This window comes from Apteryx mantelli, chromosome 6 (genome assembly GCF_036417845.1).
Source record: "Apteryx mantelli isolate bAptMan1 chromosome 6, bAptMan1.hap1, whole genome shotgun sequence".
Classification (NCBI taxonomy): Eukaryota; Metazoa; Chordata; class Aves; order Apterygiformes; family Apterygidae; genus Apteryx; species Apteryx mantelli.
This window is the reverse complement of record NC_089983.1, coordinates 14,218,690-14,243,239: the sequence shown is the minus strand read 5'-3', so window position 1 is coordinate 14,243,239 and position 24,550 is coordinate 14,218,690. Positions and strand designations below refer to the sequence as shown.

At 38.4% G+C, this 24,550-nt stretch overlaps 1 protein-coding gene across 1 annotated transcript in view; it reads left to right on the top strand.

The window, feature by feature from the left end:
* Positions 1 to 23,177, top strand: part of FAM117B (family with sequence similarity 117 member B) — a 34,230-nt gene extending 11,053 nt beyond the window's left edge. Inside the window, exons 3-8 of the mRNA XM_067298506.1 lie at positions 4,177 to 4,269; positions 4,786 to 4,899; positions 13,220 to 13,363; positions 14,004 to 14,229; positions 15,125 to 15,245; positions 22,477 to 23,177. Coding sequence (XP_067154607.1) covers positions 4,177 to 4,269; positions 4,786 to 4,899; positions 13,220 to 13,363; positions 14,004 to 14,229; positions 15,125 to 15,245; positions 22,477 to 22,795 — 1,017 coding nt within the window. The 3' untranslated portion in view covers positions 22,796 to 23,177. The remainder of the gene's footprint in view (positions 1 to 4,176; positions 4,270 to 4,785; positions 4,900 to 13,219; positions 13,364 to 14,003; positions 14,230 to 15,124; positions 15,246 to 22,476) is intronic.
* The last annotated feature ends 1,373 nt before the right edge of the window (positions 23,178 to 24,550 follow it).

The window sequence follows — 24,550 nt, the reverse complement described above, 5'->3', positions numbered from 1 at the left end:
GGCTTCAGTCTGTTGTCCACTCAGATGTGTAAGATGTCAAGCAGGTAATGTCTGTACTGTTGATTAGTACTATATGGTGTTCCCAAGATCTGCAAAATTTAGTTCAAAGGAGGCAAGAGCAGATCAGTGGAAAAGTAAGGTATAGCACAGAGGAATTTGACCAAGTGGGTAAGTTAGAAACTGGTAAAGGAAGGAGAGTTGAGAAGCAAGTTTTCTGTGCAGGAAAATGAATAGGAGAGACTGTTAGAAGATGGTGTGAAAAGGGAGAACAAATTGTAGTGAGAGAGGGAGGATGGAGGAAGGCATATGATATACAAAGTATTTCCATTCATGCTCAGCTATTAACAACCATTATTAAAGGGCAAAAGATAAAGCTTGTGGATGCCTTAGCTCTGTATTTTCAAACTTAATTTCTTAGGATAATACTTTTTTCAAAATAATTATATTTCTAAAATGCTACCAAAGTATTTGTTATATTCAGTTGATCTCTTCCAGCTTAGTTATGTTTTATTTAGAGTCATGGCTGGGTTCTTACAATCTGTATATTTTCCAGTTAGATTAGATAATATCCATTTTGGCTTACATTTTTCTTTGGTCTTTTTCTTCTAATTCTGACACAATCTGCTATGCTGGATGGGCTTTTATATAGAAAAGGAAATATATTTACAAAGATTAGTGGGAAGGCTCATTTGTGCATGTGCTCTCCCTCGCTCTCTCTCTCTAAAGAAATTCCATTAGGTATTTCCACAGGATGAGCATATGTAATGGACTTTAATGTTAGTATACTCCTGAAGGAAATAGAATATGTTTACACTTGCTAATTGAAAAAGTGTCTGACAAGGTAGAAAGTTCTGGGATACCACACATCTGTATGTCTAAGCCTTGAGCTCATGTGACACTGACAAGACTGTTGTTTTTAATCTTGCTAGTGGGTTTGAGAGCAACCATCTGAGTTAGGGCCAAGTTTCAAATGTGTGATTTGACAATAGCTATTTTTCCAAGAGTGTAAGCTCTCCAGTTGTTCAGTTTATTGTTTGTGAAGATATGGTGTTTGGATGAAGTTTCACTTACAAGGTATCGTGGTTTCAATCTGTAATTTCAGATTTCACAAAGTCCCTCATTTTCACATATTTTGAGTCCATGCTTTTTTTTCAGTAGTGTCTGTTAACTATTTCTGAGTAACATCACAAGTTGAGGCATATGATAAGAGAGGGAATGTTATCATGTTGCAGATGGATAAACAAAATTATATGCTTGTTTGTAAGAGTTAGTTCAAAATTACTTCAAATGCTTGTATTACAACAGTTATGTTTCAAATTATGTATGAAGGGAATAACCATGAATACTTTTATATTCAAAACAAAAAAAGGATGCCACATTTGGCAAAAACTGATATCTAAAGTCTGTTTTTCTGTGGACACTGTGACGCATGCTCTGATGGTTATCCCTGTTGCAGGCTGGAACTACTACGATGTAGAAGATTTTTGAGTTCAATCAGCAGAGGATCTTGATTCTGCAGGCTTATAGGGTGGAGAGAGTAGTCGTTCAGGAAGCAGGTTGAGAAGCAGCAGCAATTAGTGACACACTTTGGCTTGCAGGCCGTTAGTGATGCCCGTAGGTCATAGCTGAGAATTGTGTAAGAGATCCTAGTTCAAATGGAAACTGTATATCAGACTCTTCAACTATTTTATTTTAGTGAAGGTACAACTTATCTCTAAAACCAGACTGAATTATGTACATGCAGAATGTTCTTTGTCTGATGAATAAGTATATCATTGAGCATCCTAGGTCTGGCCAGAATTCCTGCATGCAGGCGTTGTTATTAAGTGTTGCTTAAACAGATATTTGTAATTTGGTCTGTCTTTTCCTTTGAATCAGACTTGTTTGGCTTTGCCTGTGATTATTTGAAATACAGCTATGTCAAAATGCAAATTAAAATGAGACAACTGTTTTGAAATTTTTTAGCTCTTGAAGAATAATTTCAATTTCAACTACAAAGTTTTTGTTAGAGACTTTTTTGTTAAGTATTTTTTGTTGTGTTCTAGTATCTGTGATAAATTTAGTCATAAACAAACTTCTTGTAATTCCAGAACAGGCATTGTGAATGGTAACAACTAATAAGCAAGTAGTAGTACATTAAGAACCTAGAGAAATAGCAATCCTTCTTTATATTGGTTGGTTGTTCAGTCTATTTGTCTTGAAAGTATATATTATAAAATGTAGGGAAGAGGTAGGAGACTTGCTAAAATGCTATTACATTTCTGGCTTGATGTAAAGGTTTCCTGTAATTTGATGTCTTATTCCTACTCCTGCTCTAAAAAGACTTGTACCTATTTGCTTTGAGGATGAATATCAAAATAAACTTTAATTCTTTAAAATGAATCAGATATTAATTTATAAAAGAAGATCTGAAACAAAGTCTTGAGTATAAATTATATGCAAAGACTGATTAAAGTGTCAATGAGATTCTTGTAGGCAAATGTAATAGTTGTGCTGAGTTGGGAAGTTAGAATTAATGGAAAAAATTGATTGTTCCAGGAGCTAGAAGATGGGATGGGATTCCAGACCGAAGTTAGAGAATGGACTAGATAAAGACTGGGACTAGCATCATGAGTTGGGGAATGGGGTTTGTCAGTTACTCTATTTTAATAAAGTTGCTGAAGTTGGAAAATATATATGGGATTTTATGTCATGAAAGGATGATTCTATGATTAAGGTAAATGTCCCTGGAAAAATGGATTCTGATTTTGCTACAAAATTCCTGTTCAACCCTGCTAACTTGTTATTCAAATTTGTCCTAGTTAGTTGCTGATTTGGAACCATGAGTATGAAAACCTGTTGATAGTGGAGGTTTCATTTATGTGAAACTTCCGTCTGTAACTGAAGTCAGTGCAAGGTGCATTCTGTGTGTCCAAAGAGTTACGTCTTCATTTTCCCTCAAAAACGGGGATTAATATCACATCATTAAAGACCTTGCAAGTTTCTATGTTCTGTGAATAGATGGGTAAGCACAGTCAGCTTGTGGCTTGCAAGCTGTTAGTCCTAGATGTTGTCTAAACATAGTTCTGAACAACTGTTGTACATTTTGGATTTGGAGGCTCTGAGGCAATTGAAGTTTCTGTCTGTGGGAGAAAATGAGACATCAGTGACTCCTAAGGCTGAGGTAGCCAGGTTACCATTGGATGCTGTTGCATGCTAAGGACTGCACTGTAGCAATGGGGCTTTAAAGGAAGTCACTGTCTCTTTCAGCTTGTTCGCTGCTTCCAGAGATCCTTCCCCTTGCTTCATTGGGTGTGTTTCTTGTGGCTGCATGGAGATTCCTGATAGGCGTTTTAGTAGATTATCCCTGAACTAGAGGGTTTACAGTTCACTGCTTTTGAAGGCTGTTCTAGACAGAGTTGGGTAGGAATACAAATTTTGTCCGTAAAGCATGCAGTATTATCACAGGCTTACTTGTGTTTTTTGTTACCTTTCATGAACACAACTTGTCTTAATGATGCTTTGAATATCCCAGATCTTTTTTTGTTATAATATGTTTGCACATTTCTCTATCAAATGTTAATGACTTTGGTTTAGTGAAACTAGCGTAGTATTGTCTGGGTTGCTTTTTGCTTGGCACCTGAGCCAACTATGAACCTGAAGCCTTTTGAGGCTTTAGTAAATTAATTCCCTGCCTCGGAATAGCTCTAGTGCCTCACCTTCCTTTTTCTCATTCTTCTGAGCATGAACATGATTTCGAAGCTTTATCAGTACAGGATTTCCCATAATTTACACCAAGCTGTTTTTGCTGATGCATCAGAAGTAACAAGGTCAGCATCTGTGCAGGAACTAAATTCCCCACAACTTCAGCACTGTCCTGCTGGTTCTTCAGTGCTCTCTAGTAGCTTGTGATACAGCTGCTGTTAATACTGCTTTACCTATGTATGATAATGTGGAAATGAAGCTTGCATATTCTCATGCTAGAGGAGGTCTGAAAGTTTGTAAATATATAGTTTCACTACGTATTTTCATACTTTACTTGCCAGAAAGGCTTCTGTTCAACAACTACTTTTCACTCACAGTTCTGTATCCAGAAAATTTTAACACTGTTTTCTCTTCTAATCTGTCTCAAAATATTTCTTCCAGGGAGTAGAAATTATCTTTTCTGTAATTAATCTGGTAATCTTCTTGCTGTAGACAGAAAGCGCCTGGGCTGAAGAATATTTAGAAAAGAAGAGAAGCTCACACAAACGTTCAGCATCGTGGGGCAGCACAGATCAACTCAAGGAGGTCAGGAATGCTATTACATGATATACTTTTGGGTTAAGTTTGTTGCTGGCATGCACTGCTGCTTTGAGTTTTCAGGAAGGCATGAATGTTGTACCATTTTGTTGTATTATGTAAAGCTTTGGCTTGGTAGAAAATAAGTTAAAATATACTTTAGCTGTTCTTTTGGCTTTGATCTCTTATAACAGTGCAGGACTTAAAATTTTAATTTCAGTGCATGGGAAAGAAAGTATTAAAAGTGGATGACATTTTTCAGCAGCAGAAGAAATCTAGTGGTGACCTAATTATTTTCAAATTTTATGTATTTCAAGTACCTTCATTAAATTTCAGGAAATATCTCCTGGACTTGAACTGAACTGGTATCTAACTTTGTTACTTTTGCAGGAACTTAAGTTTAATTTAGTGATGGTGATAATTATGAAAATTCTGGTAGTAAAGGCTTAGATAAGTAACAGAATAAACTGGTGAAACTGTATGTGTATCTGAACAAAAACCTAATGTGTATTTTTCCTTTACTAGATCGCAAAATTGCGTCAACAGTTGCAGAGAAGCAAGCATAGCAGTAGGCATCATCGGGATAAAGAAAGACAGTCTCCATTTCATGGTAACCATGCAGCCATTAACCATAGTCAGGTAAGGCTATGCTATCTTTTTGGACATAGTGGGTAGCTAATACTGTTTTTAACTCTGTTCAAGATTATGATTTTCTTTTTTTTTTTAAGGGAACTCATGTACTTCTAAATATGTTGTAGCTATAGGTGAAGTCTATGAAATAGATCCATTTCCTTTGGCTTCCTGGAGTGCCTTAGGTGCAGGATATTTTTCTTACTTGGCTAGGTTATCTTGCTGCATAACTCTGACTTCCAAAGAATTTCAAACAGTTAGATTCTTTTTTTAAAGGTAGACTCTTAAAGTGTATTCTCCAGACTCTATGAAAGGATGATGTGGATAAGTTTAATCTAAAACCATTGATTTATCTTTTTCATAAAGTGTTGCTGCAACGGTTTACGAATTTGCGGGGAGGGTATGTCATGGAGCAAATTGGTAAAATGATGTAGACTCAAATGAAATTGTAATTTATGTTGACCACATGTCCTGGCAGTAGCACTTGTCTAATCCTATGATGAACTGGTTCAGAGAGTTTAACTGACAAAATGCTATTCAGCTTTTTTTTTTTGCGTAGTTGCTCTATCAAAAGTGTTTGTCCTCTTGATGACTGCATTCAGCCTCAGTCTTTGTAACCTTTTCTCTGTGATTTATCATCATACCTCGAGACTTTGAGTAGTAGTCACTATGAAAATTATGTGATGGTTATATTACCTCACATTCAGTGTTCAGTTGTAGTTTTATCTCGAAACTGTTAATGAGGCCTGGTTCACAGAGAGGTGATGTTTTTAGCTCGGTTGATAGTAGGTGGAAAAAATTAGAGGCTTTCAGACATACAAATCCTTTTTCAGATCTCTTTTGCTTGAGTAACTTTAAGAAAATGAATAGGAAAGCTTGGTCAGTTTTTTCAGAATTTTTTTTCCACTGATATCTCACAAATATTTATTTGTGAGATAACAGATATTTTCTTTAACTGTTACAAAAAGAGCAAATACCTCGCAATTGCCTTGCAAGTCAACCTAGTTGAAAGAAACCGTGAAACTGTCAATGTTGTAAATAAAGAAAGAACTTCAACAGTGCAACTTCTCCACAAATCTAACTGTATTTCCAATTACTTCTAAAATGCAATTAGCATTGTTCCAATAAATATTGCATTTTGATAGCAGTTAATTAAAGCTGCTCCCTTCCCTTCCCTTCCCTTCCCTTCCCTTCCCTTCCCTTCCCTTCCCTTCCCTTCCCTTCCCTTCCCTTCCCTTCCCTTCCCTTCCCTTCCCTTCCCTTCCCTTCCCTTCCCTTCCCTTCCCTTCCCTTCCCTTCCCTTCCCTTCCCTTCCCTTCCCTTCCCTTCCCTTCCCTTCCCTTCCCTTCCCTTCCCTTCCCTTCCCTTCCCTTCCCTTCCCTTCCCTTCCCTTCCCTTCCCTTCCCTTCCCTTCCCTTCCCTTCCCTTCCCTTCCCTTCCCTTCCCTTCCCTTCCCTTCCCTTCCCTTCCCTTCCCTTCCCGAAATAATTTAGGTTCCCTTCCCTTCCCTTCCCTTCCCGAAATAATTTAGGTTGGGAAGGGGAACTGTTGCTCCCTCGGCATGTGTTCATGTACCCTACAGGTATACAGACTGACCCGTTCTGATAAAGAAGGAAGTAAAAGGTAGAAAGGAGGACCACACAGTCCTGAGCAGCCAGGTTCTTTTGTGGATGGAAATCAGGTGTCTGATCAAATCCAATAGGCTTCAAGAATGGAAATAAGAGAGTAGAACCATATTTTGAATTTCTCCTGCAATGTTGTTCTTAACTCCTAGTTTGTATAAAAAGCAATAGCGTTATCTTTTTGTCTCCAATCCTAACATCCCTGGAATAATTCATGTAATTAGGAGTTTTGAATTTTAAGGAGGTAAGTACACTTGAGTTAAATTTTTTTATTAGCTCGAATTCTGTGCTGCTGTGCAGAAGTATTATATTTAGGGCTTGTTAGGATTATATTTTTACATCACAACTTAAGAAATAGTTTCCAAAAAGCTTGGTTTTTTTTTTTTGTTTTTTTTTTTGAGAAATCAAGACAATTTTCATCACGACTGTTGGAGTCTGACTCGTGTGCTTTGTGACATCCACATCAAGAATTGTAATTAAGGAAGTACTAAGAGTTTCAGTTTGTCTTCTTCCCACTGCTATAGTGGTATTATTAATTAGTGCACCTATTTTTTTTTTCCTAATTACTGCTTTTAAATGAAAGTATTATTTAATTCAATCAAAACTTTAACTTGATCTGAAAAGAATTCAATCAACAGTAAAAGCTTCTGAAGAATTCTAAATCTTGTCATTATAACTCTTTGATAGTCTTGCTCTGTGGAGTTAGTAGCTGTTTTTTCAGCCTGAATACTGTTAGTGATATTTAAGTACTAACTTCTTGCAGAGCGCAATTTCTTAGTCTTCCCTAACTTTTTAATAACTCTTCATATCAAAAGAAATTAAAACCACGGTTTGCTGGAATTGTAGCATGTAGCTTTAAATCTGCAAACAGCAACTATTTCCTCCTCTGCTTCTGTGTAGCAGAATATTAGCCTAGAAACAAGAAAGGAAAGTAGTTTGGATTTGAAACAGCAGTCTAGTACAAATTCCTACATCTTCATGTGATTTGCTGGAGTACAGACATAGTAGAACATGCTGCAAAGCTTAATGACTAATGTAACTCGGGTCAGAATATTCCGAAATGATGAAAGAAAAAAAACAAAGAAATGACTGAATCCCTGTCTTGGACCATTTTGAGAAAGTTTCTGAAGGTTGATGAGAGACTTAATTTTCCTGAAAAGAGCAGTTGAGTTGGGAAGAACATGCTGGTCAAAATACTTGATGAAGGTATTTTATCTGAATTTGTAAAACTTGTTTGAAGATTCATTCTATACTTGCAGGGAATTGATGTATTTCAACAACAAAAATATTTAAAACTTAGGAATGTTTGGTTTAGGCACTTCACTACACTGGAGAATTGGGTGTAACCTAATGGGTCTGGCCTGGTAATTACAACTCTGTAAATTTCTGATTGTTAAGCTATTGTCACTTTTACGTAGATAACTTTTTTGCTTATTATTGAAAACGTATTATTGACTATGATGCTACTACTCTGAAAAATACCAAATAAAAATTCTGTATATAAATACCTTCAGCATCATAATGACATTCTGCTCATGAAATTTTACCTTTTCTATGGAGATTTCTTGCTTTTGCCAAATTTTGAACTATGTAAATAAAAAAAAGTGCACAATGGATAATTAGTGTTTGGACTTGTGAAACAGATCATAAAATATCAGCTGAGGAAGCATTTTTTCCAGTGTTGTGTTATAAAACAAGCCACTGTTGTTTTTAATAAATTTTGTGCCAGCTGTCTTAGACCACCTGGAAGGGGGGTTGCAGAAGGCTTCAAAAAGAAGTAAGCAAAGGGTTAGATAATGGCATTTAGAGGCTGCTTTCTTAAGTCAGAGTGAAAAGCTGTCACTGCAAGCTTCAAGTGCTCTTTCTAGGCTTTCTAGTTCCTTTCTAGGGAGCTGCTAAACTGGAATTTCTGGCAGCAGCTCAGTTCTTTCAGGGTCTGTGGGAAGGACTGTGGGGAAAGACTTGTAGTTAGTGATGTTTAGAATTTACTTTTTTATCTTCTGTATGTGAAGAAAACATGCAGTTGCCGACTCTAGTGGGTCATGTGAAGATTTCTGAGCTCAAGGAATTGGACTCTTGTGTTAGGAAGTTGCCTTGATAGCCTCTTCACAGAGCCCAGGTAAACTATATGACCTTGTGGAAATGACTGACTTTTCTACTTGAGACTAAAAGAAGTAACTCTCAGTGAATTTATTTCCTTTCTTCTGCCCTACTAATAAACACTTAAGCTTTTTCACAATTTCTTGAATTTTACCAAAGTTTTTACAGTTTTTACTTTACCAAAGTTTTTACAGCCTCCGACTGAGTGGTTTTGTTGTGCTTCTATGATTTAAAAAAAAATAAGCTCACAGAAATCTTTATGAAATAAGCTTGTTAGCTATTTCTGTCCCTCCACTCAGAATCAGGAAATAGTTGTTGATGAACTTAATTGAGTACTTACTGCTGTCTGTACATTTTTTTTCAAAAGCAATTGATTTTTTTTTTTTCTTAATGCCACCAATGTTCCATCCTGCCTCTTTTCACAGCAAGAGAGGTTTGCAGAAAGGTACCTCCTCTCAGGCGATCTCAGGATGCTTCCAAGAATGTTGGACTTTGAATTAATTCTGTGGTAGTAAGCCTGTAAACGGGAGACAGGTCAGCGGGCTCTTTCTTTAGTGTCAGTGTTAATGTAGTGGAGAAGCTAGAAAGGAGCTTATGGCCTTTCTCTTCTCCAAAATGCTTGTGAACAATTTAGATTTGTCACCTCCCATGTTTCATACCTCATGGCTTTATGCCATACCCGTAAGTTTCAGAACTCTTCTAACTGTTCTGCACCAAAATTCATTGAAAATGTATTATGTGAGCACAGTAATTATTATCCTGTTTGACACCTTACTGGTTTTGTGCATTCCCACACCTGCTGACCAGTAGTCAAGGGCATCCTTAGAGCCTATTCCCATATGTCAGAGGCCAGCTCCATGCAGACTTCTGTGAAAGCAGCATCTCTAATATGAAGGTTCTTGTTTTGAAGCTGTTTGTTCCACCCCTGTAACAGTGCCTGCTTCTCCTCCTACCCCAAATGCTCAGGGTTATCAAGTCATCTTCAGTCATGAACCGAATATTATTTCCTTTTGGAAGTGAAGGATGCTGTATTGGACCTTATTGATCTCTACCTGAGCAAATCATGCTTTGCTACTTTGAGCACTTCTGATGGTACTATGACTCTGGGGATTTCTGTGGAAGGCAGGCAGGATTAAAAGATGGAGAATTCCCACATTTTGCTAACAGAAGCAGAAATTTTAGACACTCTAAGATACTGCCACTCTGCTTTACGTTTTTTAACAAGTTCAGTTTGTCACAAGAATGTGTATTTGTAGTAACTAGGTGCGTAATCAATCTTTCTTAGTGCCTGAACTTGTGCTTATTGCACCCGAATTATGCATAGATATGACCTCAAAATCACAGAATAGTTGGGGTTGGCAGGGACCTCTGGAGATCATCTGGTCCAACCGCCTTGCTCAAGCAGGGCCAGCTAGAGCAGGTTGCCCAGGACCAGGTCGTGTTGGGTTTTGATCATCTCCAAGGATGGAGACTCCACTACCTCAGTGGGCAACCTGTTCCAGTGTTCAACCACCCTCACGGTGAAGAAGGGTTTTCTTATGCTGAAGTGGAATTTCCCGTGTTTCAGTTTGTGCCCGTTGCCTCTTGTCCTGTCACGGGGCACCACTGAGAAGAGTCTGACCACCTCCTCTTTACGCCCTCCCATCAGATATTTAAGCACATCGATAAGATCCCCCCCGAACCTTCTCCTCTCCAGGCTAAGCAGTCCCAGCTCTCTCAGCCTCTTCTCATATGAGAGATGCTCCAGCCCCTCCCTCCTTTTTGTGGCCCTTCGCTAGACTCGCTCCAGTATGTCCATGTCTCTCGTACCGGGGAGCCCAGCACTGGAGAAAGCACTCCAGATGTAGCCTCACCAGCACTGAGCCGAGAGGTAGGATCACCTCCCTCGCTCTGCCAGCAACACTCTGCCTAATGCAGCCTGGGATACCACTGGCCTTCTTTGCTGCGAGGGTGCATTGCTGGCCCATGGTCAACTTATTGTCCACCAGGACCCCCAGGTCCTTCTCTGCAAAGCTGCTTTCCAGCTGGTTGACCCCCAGCTTGTACTGTCTTGGTTTACCTGATTGTTGGTCCAAGGCCTCCTTTTGTGCAGAATTAGCAGAGTTGCTTTCTCAGAACCTTTTCGTGCTCTTCTCCAGTGCTTTCTTTTTTTCTTTTTCATCTTTGGGCAAGACTTTTGAAAGTCTTTTCCAAGTTTGGCCATTCTGAGAATGTTGAGTTTTTGTTGACATAAAAAATGAGTCACAAACACTTCCTGTACAGAAGCTTTTGCAGTCATTCGGCAAGTCTTTTTTTATGGCTCTGCTAATGTTTCAATGAAACAAAAATAGTATAATTAAGTATATTCCCATCTCAGAGATTTGTAGTTTAAGTGCAAGAATGTCTATGTGATGATATGTATCTGTGCATAGAATTTTATTGTTTAAATTCATTGTTCTAAAGTAGTTTTTCTGCTACACGAATCTGACGCGGCTTTTAAGAATTCACGTTCAAAGTAGCAATGCTTTCATTTCTATCTATGCATAGTCTTGCTTAGAAAAATACAAGGTGCTGTGCGGACCAAGTGAGAATGCTACCTTCCCTCAACCAGTAGAGGAGTTGTTCTCAATTACCCCACACTAGGCCATGATGCTGAACTAAGTAGGGATTTTAATGTGACTTTTATTTAAAAAAAAAAAAAAAGTCATGCTCTTCTTTGAGTTGAAGTAAGTGTTTGCAGGAAGCATTCCATCATCTTTGATAGTGCCCTGCATCACCAAGATCACCTTAGTCACCAAGACTCTGTGTTCAGAGCAGAGAGTCTTCTAATGTATTGGGTAGCATGATTTTGAAAAGGGGAGAGATGCTAATGGAGAGGATGGGAAATCTCAAAAAGTATGTTTTGGTGTACCAGAAAGGGTTTTTTAGAACTTCAGTAACATGTTTGTTGATGTCTCTAGAGAATGGATTTATTGTATGCATACTTTAAAACATTTAATAATAAAACGTTAATCCTCATTCTGAATCAATTGTGTATTAACACATGGGTTTGGGATTCTGTTTTTTCTGTGGAAGTCTTCCTAAATTTTTTTGTTGGCCTTTTACTCTGGCTTAGTATAGTTACTGTCTTAGTATGTTTGGCTACATTCAGAGTATACTCTCTTTTTGAGTGGTCAGACCAATCTTTTGGTGAGATTTGGTGAGAGGCTGGTGTATCCAGCCTGTTCTGTGATGAGGTTATGCCAGAAAACTTCTAAGGGTCTTATACTGTCGAGCTTTTGTAATTCCAGGGTTCTTCTGAAGAACCCAAAGTCCTTTGTGAATCTAGCCAGGAAGCTGGTAACCCATGATACAAATCATTGTTGTGTGTGCAAGAGCTTGACAATGGCATAGGTAGCCTTTTATATGTAGTGCATGGTGGAGAATGGGGGGAGAAAACCTATGTAGCTCCTGCAATGGTTGCATAAAAAAAAAACAAAGTGAAGTAATTATCAGCAATAGCAAATAGCCCTTTTTTTGTGGAACCAGACAGAAACAGGACTCTGCCGGAGGATTTCACAGATATTTAGTGACAGATTGAGATGGAGCAACTGTGATTTCCAAAACTCTGATTTGCACAAAACTAGTGGTTTGGCCCTGCATTTGTACAAAAATAGTGTTTTCAAGATTAGTACAGTCTCTTTTAACATTGCAAAGCACTTTCAAATTTTGTGCTGTAATAGCTGAGCATACTTTAAGTACTGAATTGCACAGCATTCAGTTTTTGTTGCTTTATAAATATGTATGTTTGCAACTGTTCATTCAGCCTTTATGCTAGTAGAACAATAATGCATGTTGTACATACAACTTCAAAATGATGGTGTTCAACACCCTTCCTTGGTAACAGAGGTAGATATGCCCAGGAAAAGAGTCAACATAAAAAAATAAAAAATTCTTGCAGTAATTCTTTATTAGTAGGACACAGCATAACATGCTAGAATTTTTTTTTTCTATTTTATCAGTGTTTTGAGAAATTTAGACATCTACTAGAAATCTACTGTCTTTTCGAGAACTGATCTGAACTAAGAGGAGGCCGCTTTAAGTGGCTATTTCAGGTCTTTATTTCTAGTATAGTGCAGTCTTACATTTATGGAATAATTTTTCCTTCTGCTCTTGTCATAGCACTGTGGGTCACAGCAGACTGCTATTAAAACAGAATTATAATGAAGTTACAAACAGTAAATCCAATGGAGAGGGAAACAAAATTGTGGTGCAGCTCATTTCAAAGGGAATGGGAATATATTTCTAAAGGATCTGTGGCTAAAAGATTTGTCTTGCTTAAATTTGAGTATTTATTGTTAAATTTTCACTTGTAAAGCAATGTACGGTGGGAGGCAGACCACATCAAGGAAAGTTTAGAGAACAGATTTTTGAAAGCTTTTCCTGCTACAAATTAGATTTGAAAAAGTTCTTGAATGTCTGTGTCCTCATTTAGTGGTATCTATTTTAATGCATTTGTCACAGCCTTGTGTAAATCCTTGATATTTAGGAATAGATGTGTTCTGGTTAAAGGTTGACTTTTAATAGAAATATTAACTATGTTTTGTAAATAAATTTACATCGCTTTCTCACTGTCTCTGGTTCTTCAGGCTCCCATTCCAAAGAGTGCTCTCGTTCCTGTGATACCTATTACCAAATCAACAGGATCGCGATTCCGAAACAGCATAGAAGGACTGAATCAAGAGATTGAGATAATAATTAAGGAGACAGGAGACAAAGAAGAGCAGCTTGTTGTATGTATCTGCCAACATGATCACCTTTGAAAATTACTTTTTTTTTTTTTGCTTTCAGGTTTTAAGTCATAAGCTTTATTTTGCACAGTTTTTGAAGTAAATTTTTATGGAATTAATTTTGTTTCCCTAATAGAAGTTGTTGGAAGGTCTATTGAAAAGCAAAAAGGATTAAAGCTTGAAGCTGAACCTTAATCTTTGTGATTACTCTGATGTAGTTAGGTTCTCAATGAAATAAGAAAGTTCAATAAAACAACAAAGGAAAAGTCAAAAGATCTGTTTTGAGGTTTCCATAGTAACTTTTTTTCATCTTTGCCCATGCTGAAGAGGGGTTCCCATCCCTCCTTGGATGAAGCATAACTCTCCTATTTTTCATTTGCATTTTATCTTCAGGGATTTTTAGAGGTAAATTTAGTAATAGAAGAAAGTAACAGAAATCTTAAACTATTGTTTTTTGTTCTTAGTTTCAAAACCTGACTGATTTTATTTTCTGGTGGAATCTTGTGTAATGAACAAAATTTTCTACTTCAAACAGGTTTATGAAACAGGGAGAAAAAACCTTCAGCAGTACTGGGTTTAAAGAAATTGCTAACCAGATAAGAGCAGCCATCTGATACAATTTGATGCCTTTTATTTTTAACAGCCCCAAGATATTCCAGATGGGCACCGTGCCCCACCTCCATTGGTTCAGCGTAGTAGTAGTACTCGCAGCATTGATACCCAAACACCTGGTGGAGCAGACAGAGGTAGTAATAACAGCAGCCGTTCCCAGTCAGTATCTCCAACCTCATTTCTCACCATCTCTAATGAGGGCAGTGAGGAAAGTCCATGTTCTACAGATGATCTTCTTGCTGACTCCAGAGATAAAGGTACTGTGTAACTTTAAGTTCATGGCCATTTGCAGCACTGCAAAAATTTAACTTACTGCTATGTGAATGAACATGTAGTAAAAGAGTGGATTTGTTTCTCATGTCAATGGAGAAATAGTAGATTTTTTTTGTTCTTTGTAGGTTATCTTTTTTTTCCCAAATTCCTCCAAGTATTGTGTGTGTGCACGTGCACATATCTAGTGTTCTGCAGTTGAAGTCAGATAGATATGAGAGAGGAGGAATGTGCTTCCCAAACGGCATTATTTTGTTTTTAAATAATATATTATTTAAGTATCTTAAACAGGAAGTTGGGAAAACAAGAGCATACAGTGGCAGGTGGAACAGCAAAGTATGCTTGTCCTGTTGGCTCTGTCAGGGATTTATTATGATCTAGGCCAAAATGGGTAACTTTCCACCTTCCAGCAGTTCTCTCTCTCTCTCACCTCCCCCGCCAAATGTAGTGGGTTTTTGTTTTTGTTTTGTTGTTGTTTTTTTAATCAGAAACATTCTGACCTATAGTAAGACAACTACATAATTCAATGGAAACCTATTTTGTTTTTTAAGAAATATGGCTCCTGCCCATTTCTTTTGGCTAGATGTTGGGAGTACAGGACCCTAGACCTCAGGTGTGCAGTTATAAACTGAGTGTGTCAGGGAATGAATGGAGCTTGCAGAGGGATCTGAAAATGATATAAGGAAAAATGGAAAGGAGGGAAGGGATTGAGGTAAGAAAGTTTATTTACAAGGGAAGATTGGGAGGGGAATGAAAAGGTTTCTTAAATTTTATAATGCTGATAGTGACGTGAGTTTGAATTTTGGGGGCATTTTTTAGATAGGTCTTGGTTTTTATAGTGTGACATATTTAAGTAATGAGAAACTAACTCTGTTCCTGCAGAGAATGGGAATAATTCTCCCCTGCCGAAATACGCTACCTCACCAAAACCCAATAACAGCTACATGTTCAAGCGTGAACCTCCAGAAGGCTGCGAAAAGGTGAAAGTCTTTGAGGAAAGCTTGTAAGTTGATCTTTACTACAAAAGAAATAATATTTAACACTCAGAGTTGCCCATTGGCTTATTGATTTTGTGTCAGATCAGAATTATTAGTCTTAGTACTAAAACAATACTAACAGCGCAGTCTCTGCTTTGTATGACTGTATACTGGTGTATATTTATTGTATTGCTGGAATTTTGCATGAAAATCAAAATCTTGACAGACTGTGGTTTTTAAAGATTGTTTTACAGGCTTAGCCTCCAGCTGGGTACACTTGTATAATCTTCTCCTTACTTAGTTTAAAAAATTAGTTTGAAAAAATTACTTACAAGCATACAGGCTCTTTTCAAACTCAGGGACCAATTTCTTTCCAACCAGTTTCTTATGGCCAAACCAACATAACTTGAGAGGTCCATGGTCAACTATCTCTTACGTGGCAGATAATGGGAGGAAAAAAACCAGATAAGCAAGTGCAGAGATGTACTAAGCAGCTTTAATGCAGATATGTCCACTTGGGTATGTCAGAGCTTGTTAGCTGTGGGTCAGTGGCACCTTGCTGAACTCAAGCTGGCTCTTGCAGAACTAGATGGCTATTTTTACACCCTACCATCCAAAGCTCAGGGAGATCTAAGTCCTCTTAATCCCATTTGAGATGAAGACTCAAATGTGGATCAAGGTACCTCTGTATCATGGGGTGTTTCCCCCAAATCTCAACACCACATCCCAGGAAGCTGATCCCACTTTCACACAACCCCCCACCTTTCCTGCTAGGCATCTGACCTTGCCTGTGTAACTTGAGCATAAGCTAGAAACATGCCCATTTATTCTGCTTCTTTAGGTTAGTAGTACCTCTACGAAGTTCTTGACAGAGTAATGCCCTCTCTCTTCCTCCTTCTTCTTCTCCCCCAAATTTACAAAGTTGGTCGGGTGTTTGGCAACTATTATGGTATTTCCACAGCTCCCAGGTCTCTACCAAGGTTGTCCATTATGCAACAGTTCCTGGACTCTATGCCTCTGAGATCCTGCTCTGAGTTAGAGCTTAATTTGAGAACCTGCTACTTGTATTGCTGTAGCCTTCAGCCTAGAGTTTGTCCCTTCCTCCTTTTCAAAGATGACCATGAACCAGGAATTCTGCTCCAAGGCCAGCTTGGAACTTGCTCACCCATCCAGGCACTGGTCCACCAGTTGCATTCAAGCCTTCTCGCAACATCACCTGGTCTGGAGCCCTACAGACCAGCCTGGGAGATGAACTTACAGTTGCTGCCATTTCCCTGCTGATTGGCCTGGCAGAACCCTTTTCCTCTCATCTTGACCTTTGTGGATATCGGGAGTAAAATCTGTAGAGGAACGGGACAGCTTAACTCCTAGTACTCATTTTGTTACCAATTTTTTTGTAGAACACCCATTTTTTTCCTACAGACTCCAAATCTTAGAAGAAAAAAAAAAACCTTATGCAGAAGGGTCTGAATAAAATTCCAACCTGTATGGCCTTTAAGATGGTAGAACTGAGAAGCTATTGACCAGTCATCAGATATAAGTATAATCCTAAGACAAATATTCAATTTGTATCTATGTTAAAACCTTAAGTGAATACTTTATAAATTATGCGAACCTCCAGCTTTCATGTTGAAGCTGGTCAGGACTGTGAGTGCTGTGCATTCTGAAGATCAAACTATATGGTTTATAAAGCCATTTCAGAAAGAGGTCAAAGTGAACAATGCTTTCTCTGTCAAGTTTTCTTCCTTTGGCTTGTGAGGCACTAATATGTTACGTGGCCATGCTGTCCCTGTTCTAACCCCAAGTCTTCATTAAGAAGAATCAGATTATGCTTTGTATTTTCATTTGCATGGAAATGCATCACAACTGGGCTGAGTTACTATACGTTTTCTAAAAATGTTCCTCTCTGCTGATTTGCCATTAGATTGTTATTTTTAGTTCAGATTTTGCATGTCACTCATTTTAAATAAATGTTTTAAAAATAGCTAATGTTTTGTAAAGGAATTGATTAATCAGTTACAAATTGCGGATCCAAGTGCATACTGGGGATTTAGTGAGTACTTTTGTTTAAAGTCAAGCGGAGGTGATTCTAGTAAATGAGATTTCAATTTAGAGTTCTGAAAAGTGTATGAGTGTCCTGAATAGTTGAAGCAGTAATAAGACTTAAAGTACTATACAGGCATATGCTCTGATGCGTAATGTAAAGTATGAAGAACAATGCAAGAAGCAGTGTACCAAGAACATCACTGGGCTTTTGAAGGCCATCTTTATGTCCTCAGTAGAGATGAGAATCTGAACTTTGTTTCAGTTCATGTACCCCTCTTCAGCTGTGTCACCGCAAGTGCTTATTAGTTTAAGCTAGCAAAACAGGCAGAAAGCTAACATCAGCAGTTACATAGTGGGAGATGTCACTAATCAAACAGATGCCAAATTTGGGTAGTGCCATTTTACATAGAGGAGCAGTGCAAAGATTAAGAGAAACTTTGCCTGGAGATAAATATTGATATGGAGATGGTTTGTCTCTTTAGGGCAGATGCTGACAGCCCCAGTGAGAAAGAGGGGAAGCATATGGTAAATTGATGAGTGCATTCTAAAGTATTAGTTCCACCCTGAAAATCAGCTCTACCGTAGTGGTTTCCAGGTTTATCAGTTTTCAAAAAGTGTTTGCCTTATTTGCAACTTTAAAGATATTTTTAATTGCTTAGGATCTGAATGTCAAACTTGTGTTCTTTCTGGTTTGTGAGGCACATCTGGTAATCCAGATTCTGAAGACCAAATTCTTCTCAGCTATATCTATGCAATTGTGAAACCATTGGTGACAGGAGTGAATTTGACCCTGCATATTTCATGCTTTGGTCCTTTTGAAAAAGCCATCTTCTGTCTTTTTGGAATATGCTGGTTTTTGTTTTCAGTGGAGCATTTATTACCTTATGTCACTTAGACAAAAAGTGCAAAAATCTTAACCTATATTTAAAATTTTCATTTCGTGATACAAAGAATATAATTCAGTTCTGTCCTATAGCTACATTAACTCAGCAATGCTATCTAGTACTAGTAATAAAAAAAAAAAAAAATCATAGCTGTCTCCATGTATTTTATGTCTCTGGGCTAACTGATTTTTGAGAGGTTTATTAGTTTTTAAATTTCCTTTGGCTCTTCATATCAATATGGAAAGGGTTACAGTAACTTAGGTTACCTGTTTCTGTTTTGCAGTGCATAAGCTGTATTGCCAACAGATTAGTCAGTCTTCACTTGCTTTAAGAATATGTTCTATTGTGATTCAACTTGCATTTGCATTTTTTTTCTTGGAAGTCCCTGATAGATAGCTATAGGGCTATTTTGCCTATATTTAGTCATACAGCTGTGAAACAGGCTTCCACAGAAGGTCTTGCCTAGCTATGACAATTCTTAGACACAGAATAGTTGGGGTTGGCAGGGACCTCTGGAGATCATCTGGTCCAACCGCCTTGCTCAAGCAGGGCCAGCTAGAGCAGGTTGCCCAGGACCAGGTCGCGTTGGGTTTTGATCATCTCCAAGGATGGAGACTCCACTACCTCAGTGGGCAACCTGTTCCAGTGTTCAACCACCCTCACGGTGAAGAAGGGTTTTCTTATGCTGAAGTGGAATTTCCCGTGTTTCAGTTTGTGCCCGTTGCCTCTTGTCCTGTCACGGGGCACCACTGAGAAGAGTCTGACCACCTCCTCTTTACGCCCTCCCATCAGATATTTAAGCACATCGATAAGATCCCCCCCGAACCTTCTCCTCTCCAGGCTAAGCAGTCCCAGCTCTCTCAGCCTCTTCTTATATGAGAGATGCTCCAGCCCCCTTCCTCCTTTTTGTGGCCCTTCGCTAGACTCACTCCAATATGTCCATGTCTCTCGTACCAGGGAGCCCAGCTCTGTCTAATGCAGCCTGGGATGCTGCTGGCCTTCTTTGAGCATTGCTGGCCCATAGTCAACTTACTGTCCACCAGGACCCCCGGTCTTTCTCTGCCAAGCTGCTCTCCAGACAGTCAGCCCCCAACATGTGCTGGTGCATGGGGTTATTTCACCGTATGTGCATGACTTTTCACTTCCCTTTGTTGAACTGCATGAGGTTCCTGTCTGCCCACTGGAATTTCATGCAAGAATCTTTCTCACATCTGGTACTCGTTCTGTGGTATGTATGCGGAATACATGAATGCCACTATTTAAAGATATTTAATATAGCAAGTTTAGCTGATCTGCCTCCTTGTCTTATTTTGCAGTTTTGCTTAGATTTTGTTTTTTTGAGGCCTGAGAGGTGAGTCATCTGTGCACTCTTTTTATGCCCTTTGTGAAGATACGTGAGAGCCGCAGCTGCTCAAAAAAATCCAATTCTCTAGTGCAAAGAGGTATGGAAAGAGATGAGTGAAAGGTGTTGGAATATATGCAACTATCTCCAAAACCACTGGTTACCTTAAGACAGATAACACCCTTTACTTAGCAGGCTGCCCTTGACTTTGTTGACAGTTGTTTTTCAGTTAAAGCCATACTTCAAGTCCTTGACCATAAAAAAATCTGTTAGTGAGTGCTTTAAAACTAAGAATGTCTTCTATCACAAAAATGGTCTGAAGTAAGTATGCAAAAAATCATATACCTTGAAAGATCTGTTCTATACATAGTTTAAAAAAAGTTTATAGAACTTTCAGCTGTCTCTAAATACATGTAGTTAATCAAAAAGGATGACTTAAATGCTCTAAGTTTTAATTGTTTTCATAAGACTGTGAAGCTCTAAAAAGATGGAATAGAAAATTCATCTCTATCTCAGATGATCGGCTTCCCTTTTAAAGATCTTCTGTAAATCCATTTATTTAATGAAAAACCTTAATATATTCTCTCATAATAAATGTATTTGGGGCATAATTAATATAGAACTGTATCGTACCTGGCCGTAGAGGTAGTCATTGTTTGGTGATAGAATCTGAAATTCACCCTAGCTTTTTTGAGCTGTACAGCACTGGATGAAGGAAGATGGACTGAAGTGCTGAAAAGTAGGTTTGGGCCTCCAAGCTAGTGGGAATCATGCAGTCTAAGGACTTTATAACCATTCTGAGCTCTTCTGGAAACCTCTCCGAGGAGTGCTGGCCTTTGTGGCTTCATCTGCATTATGCCATCTGCAGCATCTTGGGAGGCTGCACTGTTGCTTTACCTATTTTTGTCTTTTTTAAAAGCTCTGATTTTTGCACAGTTGTGTGAGCACAGCTCACTAGCAGAGACAAAAGAGGCATGATTTTCTCACATACTCCTATGCCAAAACTTAATTTTTCCTGTGCTTCTGCATGCATGTGCATAGACAAGTCTGTTGATGTGTTTGAAGAAGTAACATTTGATACCCTTCCCAATCAGTATTTTACACCTTTCCTTGGTCGTATTCTAATAAACCTGAGCACAAGGTGTTTTTCTACTGTTTTCAATTTCTCCTCTTCCCCCCATAGTAAACTTCTCTATCCTCCAAGTTAGTTTCTGTCTTAGCATGTATTTCCCTTCTAGAAGGGGAAGATGACAAAACTACAAAGGAGAGATGCCAGGACTGGAAACAGTGAAGATGGCAATGAGTGGAACTGTAGAAGAGGTGGTTTCTTTGCACATTCATCTCTATAGCTTTTATGTAATTTGTCTTCTAATTAGATTTGTGACCCCTCAGATATTACAGACTTGATTATGAAGTAATACTGTTCTGGGTAAGCATCTGAAAATGAGGCTCCTTATGAAAGATGTGGCCTTGTTCTTGCCTATTCTCCCTATGTGAGAATCTTATCTCTTACTAGCCAAGTATAAGCTGCTGCTGCTGCTTACACATAAGGAATCAGCACAGTCTAAAGGGAACAAGAATTGTGTTCTGTATTGGTTTCACATGTACAGAATTATTAGTCTTAATCTTAGTCTGTGGGATGTATTCCACTTCTATCTAATCCATACTTTTCAGGGGATAGGTCAATTTGGACTAAAATGAACTACTGCTGGTTAGTGAAATTCAGATTTGGGGTCAAAATGGAAGTGGAAAAAACCCTCAAAATGGAAAAAAACCCTCAAACTTCATTTAACATAATATCTATTTGAAGTTTACAGGATTTTCATTTGGAAAAATAGTTTATAAATGGGACTGAATTTTTTGGGCACTTGGAGAGAAAACTAACATGGAAATGCACTGTATTTCTTGTGCAGAATTACTTTTCAGAGTGGAATATCTTCTACAAGAGTAGACTAAAAGATTGCTTGCTTGGCCTGGCAGAATGAATACCAAGATGGATATGACTGTCTTATAAACATATGGAAGAGAAAATGTTTGGGGAGATATAAGCTAAAGCGACAATGCTGGCACAAGAACAAATGAGTATAAGTTTCTAATGGTTATTTTCAAGCAGGGAAGAGTGGCTTTGGAACAGATTTCTATAGAGTTTAGTCTTAAAGTAGAGTTTGAACTAGTTTAGTAGACTTACATTACAAGGTTATGAACGGTCACAAAAGCCATTCCCCTGCTAACCAGGATTTCCCTTCCAGTTCTATGTCTTTTATAAAACATGTCTTATTGTAGCTTTGAGCTGGTGGAATTATATGCTAAAATGGCTAATCTACAAGTCAGAATCTAAGCATTTGATCTACACTTCGTTTCCAGGTTCTAAGTACTTGGCCATGAATGCCTCTTTGGGCATACTGCATTTTACTCTCAGCATAGACTTTTTAAGCAGGCTTATCATCTTCATCTCATCTTCATTACAGAGATTAAAGCCACAAGCAGGTGAACGTGCAAAGGAGGCAGAAGAAAATGGGGTTCCATATGATCATGAACAACTGAGATCTGCAGTATTAGGAACATTGTTATGCCAGCTTGCTTTCACAAGATTTGCTGTATGAAGTTTGTGTGTAGGGGGTGGAATTTGAGTTGTAAAGTTTCTGGAGAATGTGATCCAGAATGCTCTCCTATATTGGACATGCCAAATCATGGACTGGATTTGTGATCTGCAACACCAAGGTAACATTTTCCTTGGTTTGGAGACTAAGCCTGCCCTAGGAACATGCTGTTTACCTTGCAATAAATGTAAACAAGCAGTTTAAGCCATCTTGAGTTTGTCATGAGGCAGGAGTGTCACAAAGGCAGCACTGAGTCGCTGAAATATTTCAAGTTTAAACCGAAGCACCATGCCTGTGGTGACGTGTTCAGCAATGCATAGCTGTCACTGGCAGAATTTGATTGTTCAATGTTGGTTTAAAACTGTTCTGTGTATTTTCTTTCTAGGCCAAAGCCATTGCATGAAATTCCAGCCTTCTACTGCCCTGACAAGAACAAAGTGAATTTCATTCCTAAAAGTGGCTCTGCTTTCTGTCTTGTCAGTATCCTCAAGCCTCTTCTTCCCACACAGGATCTTACACTCAAGGGCACTACTCACAGCCTGACTGTCTCCTCTGGCATAACACCCAGTTTGTTACAGCCCATTTCTGTGGCTTCCCTATCTGCAAACACAGATCAAGACAGGATCTCTCGTGGAACAAGTACAATAATGCCACAGACCTCTTTACTCCAGCAATCAGGACATACTGAGGAAGCTGAAGGATAGATTTAGATTGTCTTGACATTTTTCTGGGAAACTTCTGGGAGAAATTTGGAACCAGTTGACTGGACCTTCCTGATCACACTGTTTGCATTTTAACAGTTTATGGCACTGTCATAATCAGACTGCTTGTACAAATGACAGTTTGGTAATACGTTGAGAAGTTCAGGATGATGCAGCAGCGGATGTTCTGTTGCACTGTCTGAAGACTCCAGTTCTGTTTTCTCGCCTGCTTTTTTTAAACACTGGTGAAAATGAAGACTGTCTTAATCCTTTGCCATTTAAAGGACCAGTTCTTGTGATACAGTATGTCCTTTGACTTCTTTTTCCATTTAAAAAAAAATCTCAAGACCAACCAGCTGACCCCATTTACCATTGTGATCTGCAAAGGGAGGGGCGATCAAATGGTTTTACAAGATATCTTTTGTATAAAAATGTGTATTTTATAACAAAAACTTGCTTTTTCTGGTGCATAGCAAAGTGTTCAAAAGAAACTTTCCTGAGCACAATCCCCCCCACACCTTTTTTTTTGTTTTTGGTAGGGAGATTTCTTTTTCTTGGCTGTTTTCCAGCTGCTGGGACCAAAGGATTGCTGAAATATTTCAGCAGTCTCAAATCATGTGACCTTGCTGAACAGCCTCAGCCCTAAATAAAATAAGACTAATTTATGTGTTTGAAATTTTTAAAACAAGAGTATCCAAAAAGCAGTGTTAGAATATAGTGCACATTTTTTTTGATATTTGAAGTTTGTGCTTTGGGTAAGTCACATTCTTAAAACTCCTTCCTTCACAGAATTCTCATGCGTGTGTTTATTGCCTGGAAAATTGCATTTTAAAGCACTTGTCCCAGTAGTGTTGCGTTTGTCCATAGGATTTTTGTGTAGGTCTGGAAAAAAAAGTTATCCTCTTATCCCCTTTTTTCCAGAAAATATCCTACTTGCCTCTTACAGGATTTCTTGGCTACTTACAGCATTAGTCAGCCTGAATCATTAACCGCTCTTGGCACAAATTAGTGCTGTCATGACTCATCCCTGTTTTATAGCCCCTAGCCGCATAATACTGAAATATCTGAGCATTGTTTCTTCCCTTTTGCCATAGCGGTGTTTTGTGGGTCTGCTGAGGGTGATGGTTTGTAGGGTATGGTGTCTATTATACAGCAGTTTACAGCAATAGATAAATTCTCCCTTTTTGACTAGCAACGTGGGCTGGTGTGTAAAGCAGAGGATTTTTTGACACCTGGTTGTGATACGCAGCAGTTTATGGCTTTTTGGCAACTATAATAAATGAAAATGGGGGAAGTAGGCATTTCAAACTGACACTATTCTGGAACTTCAGTAAGGCTTCTCCTGTGTTACTGAAGTTCATTACTTGGATTTGAGTAAAATGATATGTATATGCAAACAACTGCAGTTGCTTGAATACCAGTGTAACTTCAGCTTACAAAATGAATTGACCTTGTAGCTTCTTTTACAGAGTAGATTCAGTAATTTTAAAGTAAGTGTCACAGTGGACAGTCTCTGAGTCTGAATATTGGTCTGTTGCATATGAGCAGTTCTCACTGACTTGTGTATATATATAGCTTCCATGGATCAGCTGCATGCTCAGGTCTTCTCATAATTACATCTATTTAAATATTATACTGCAAGCATAATAACTGTGTTCAGTGCTTAATATGCTAAATTTGGTTGCAGACATTTCACTTGGAGAAAAAATACCTGCATACCTTTGCAGGTAACTGTTATAGTTTTGATACACACTTACT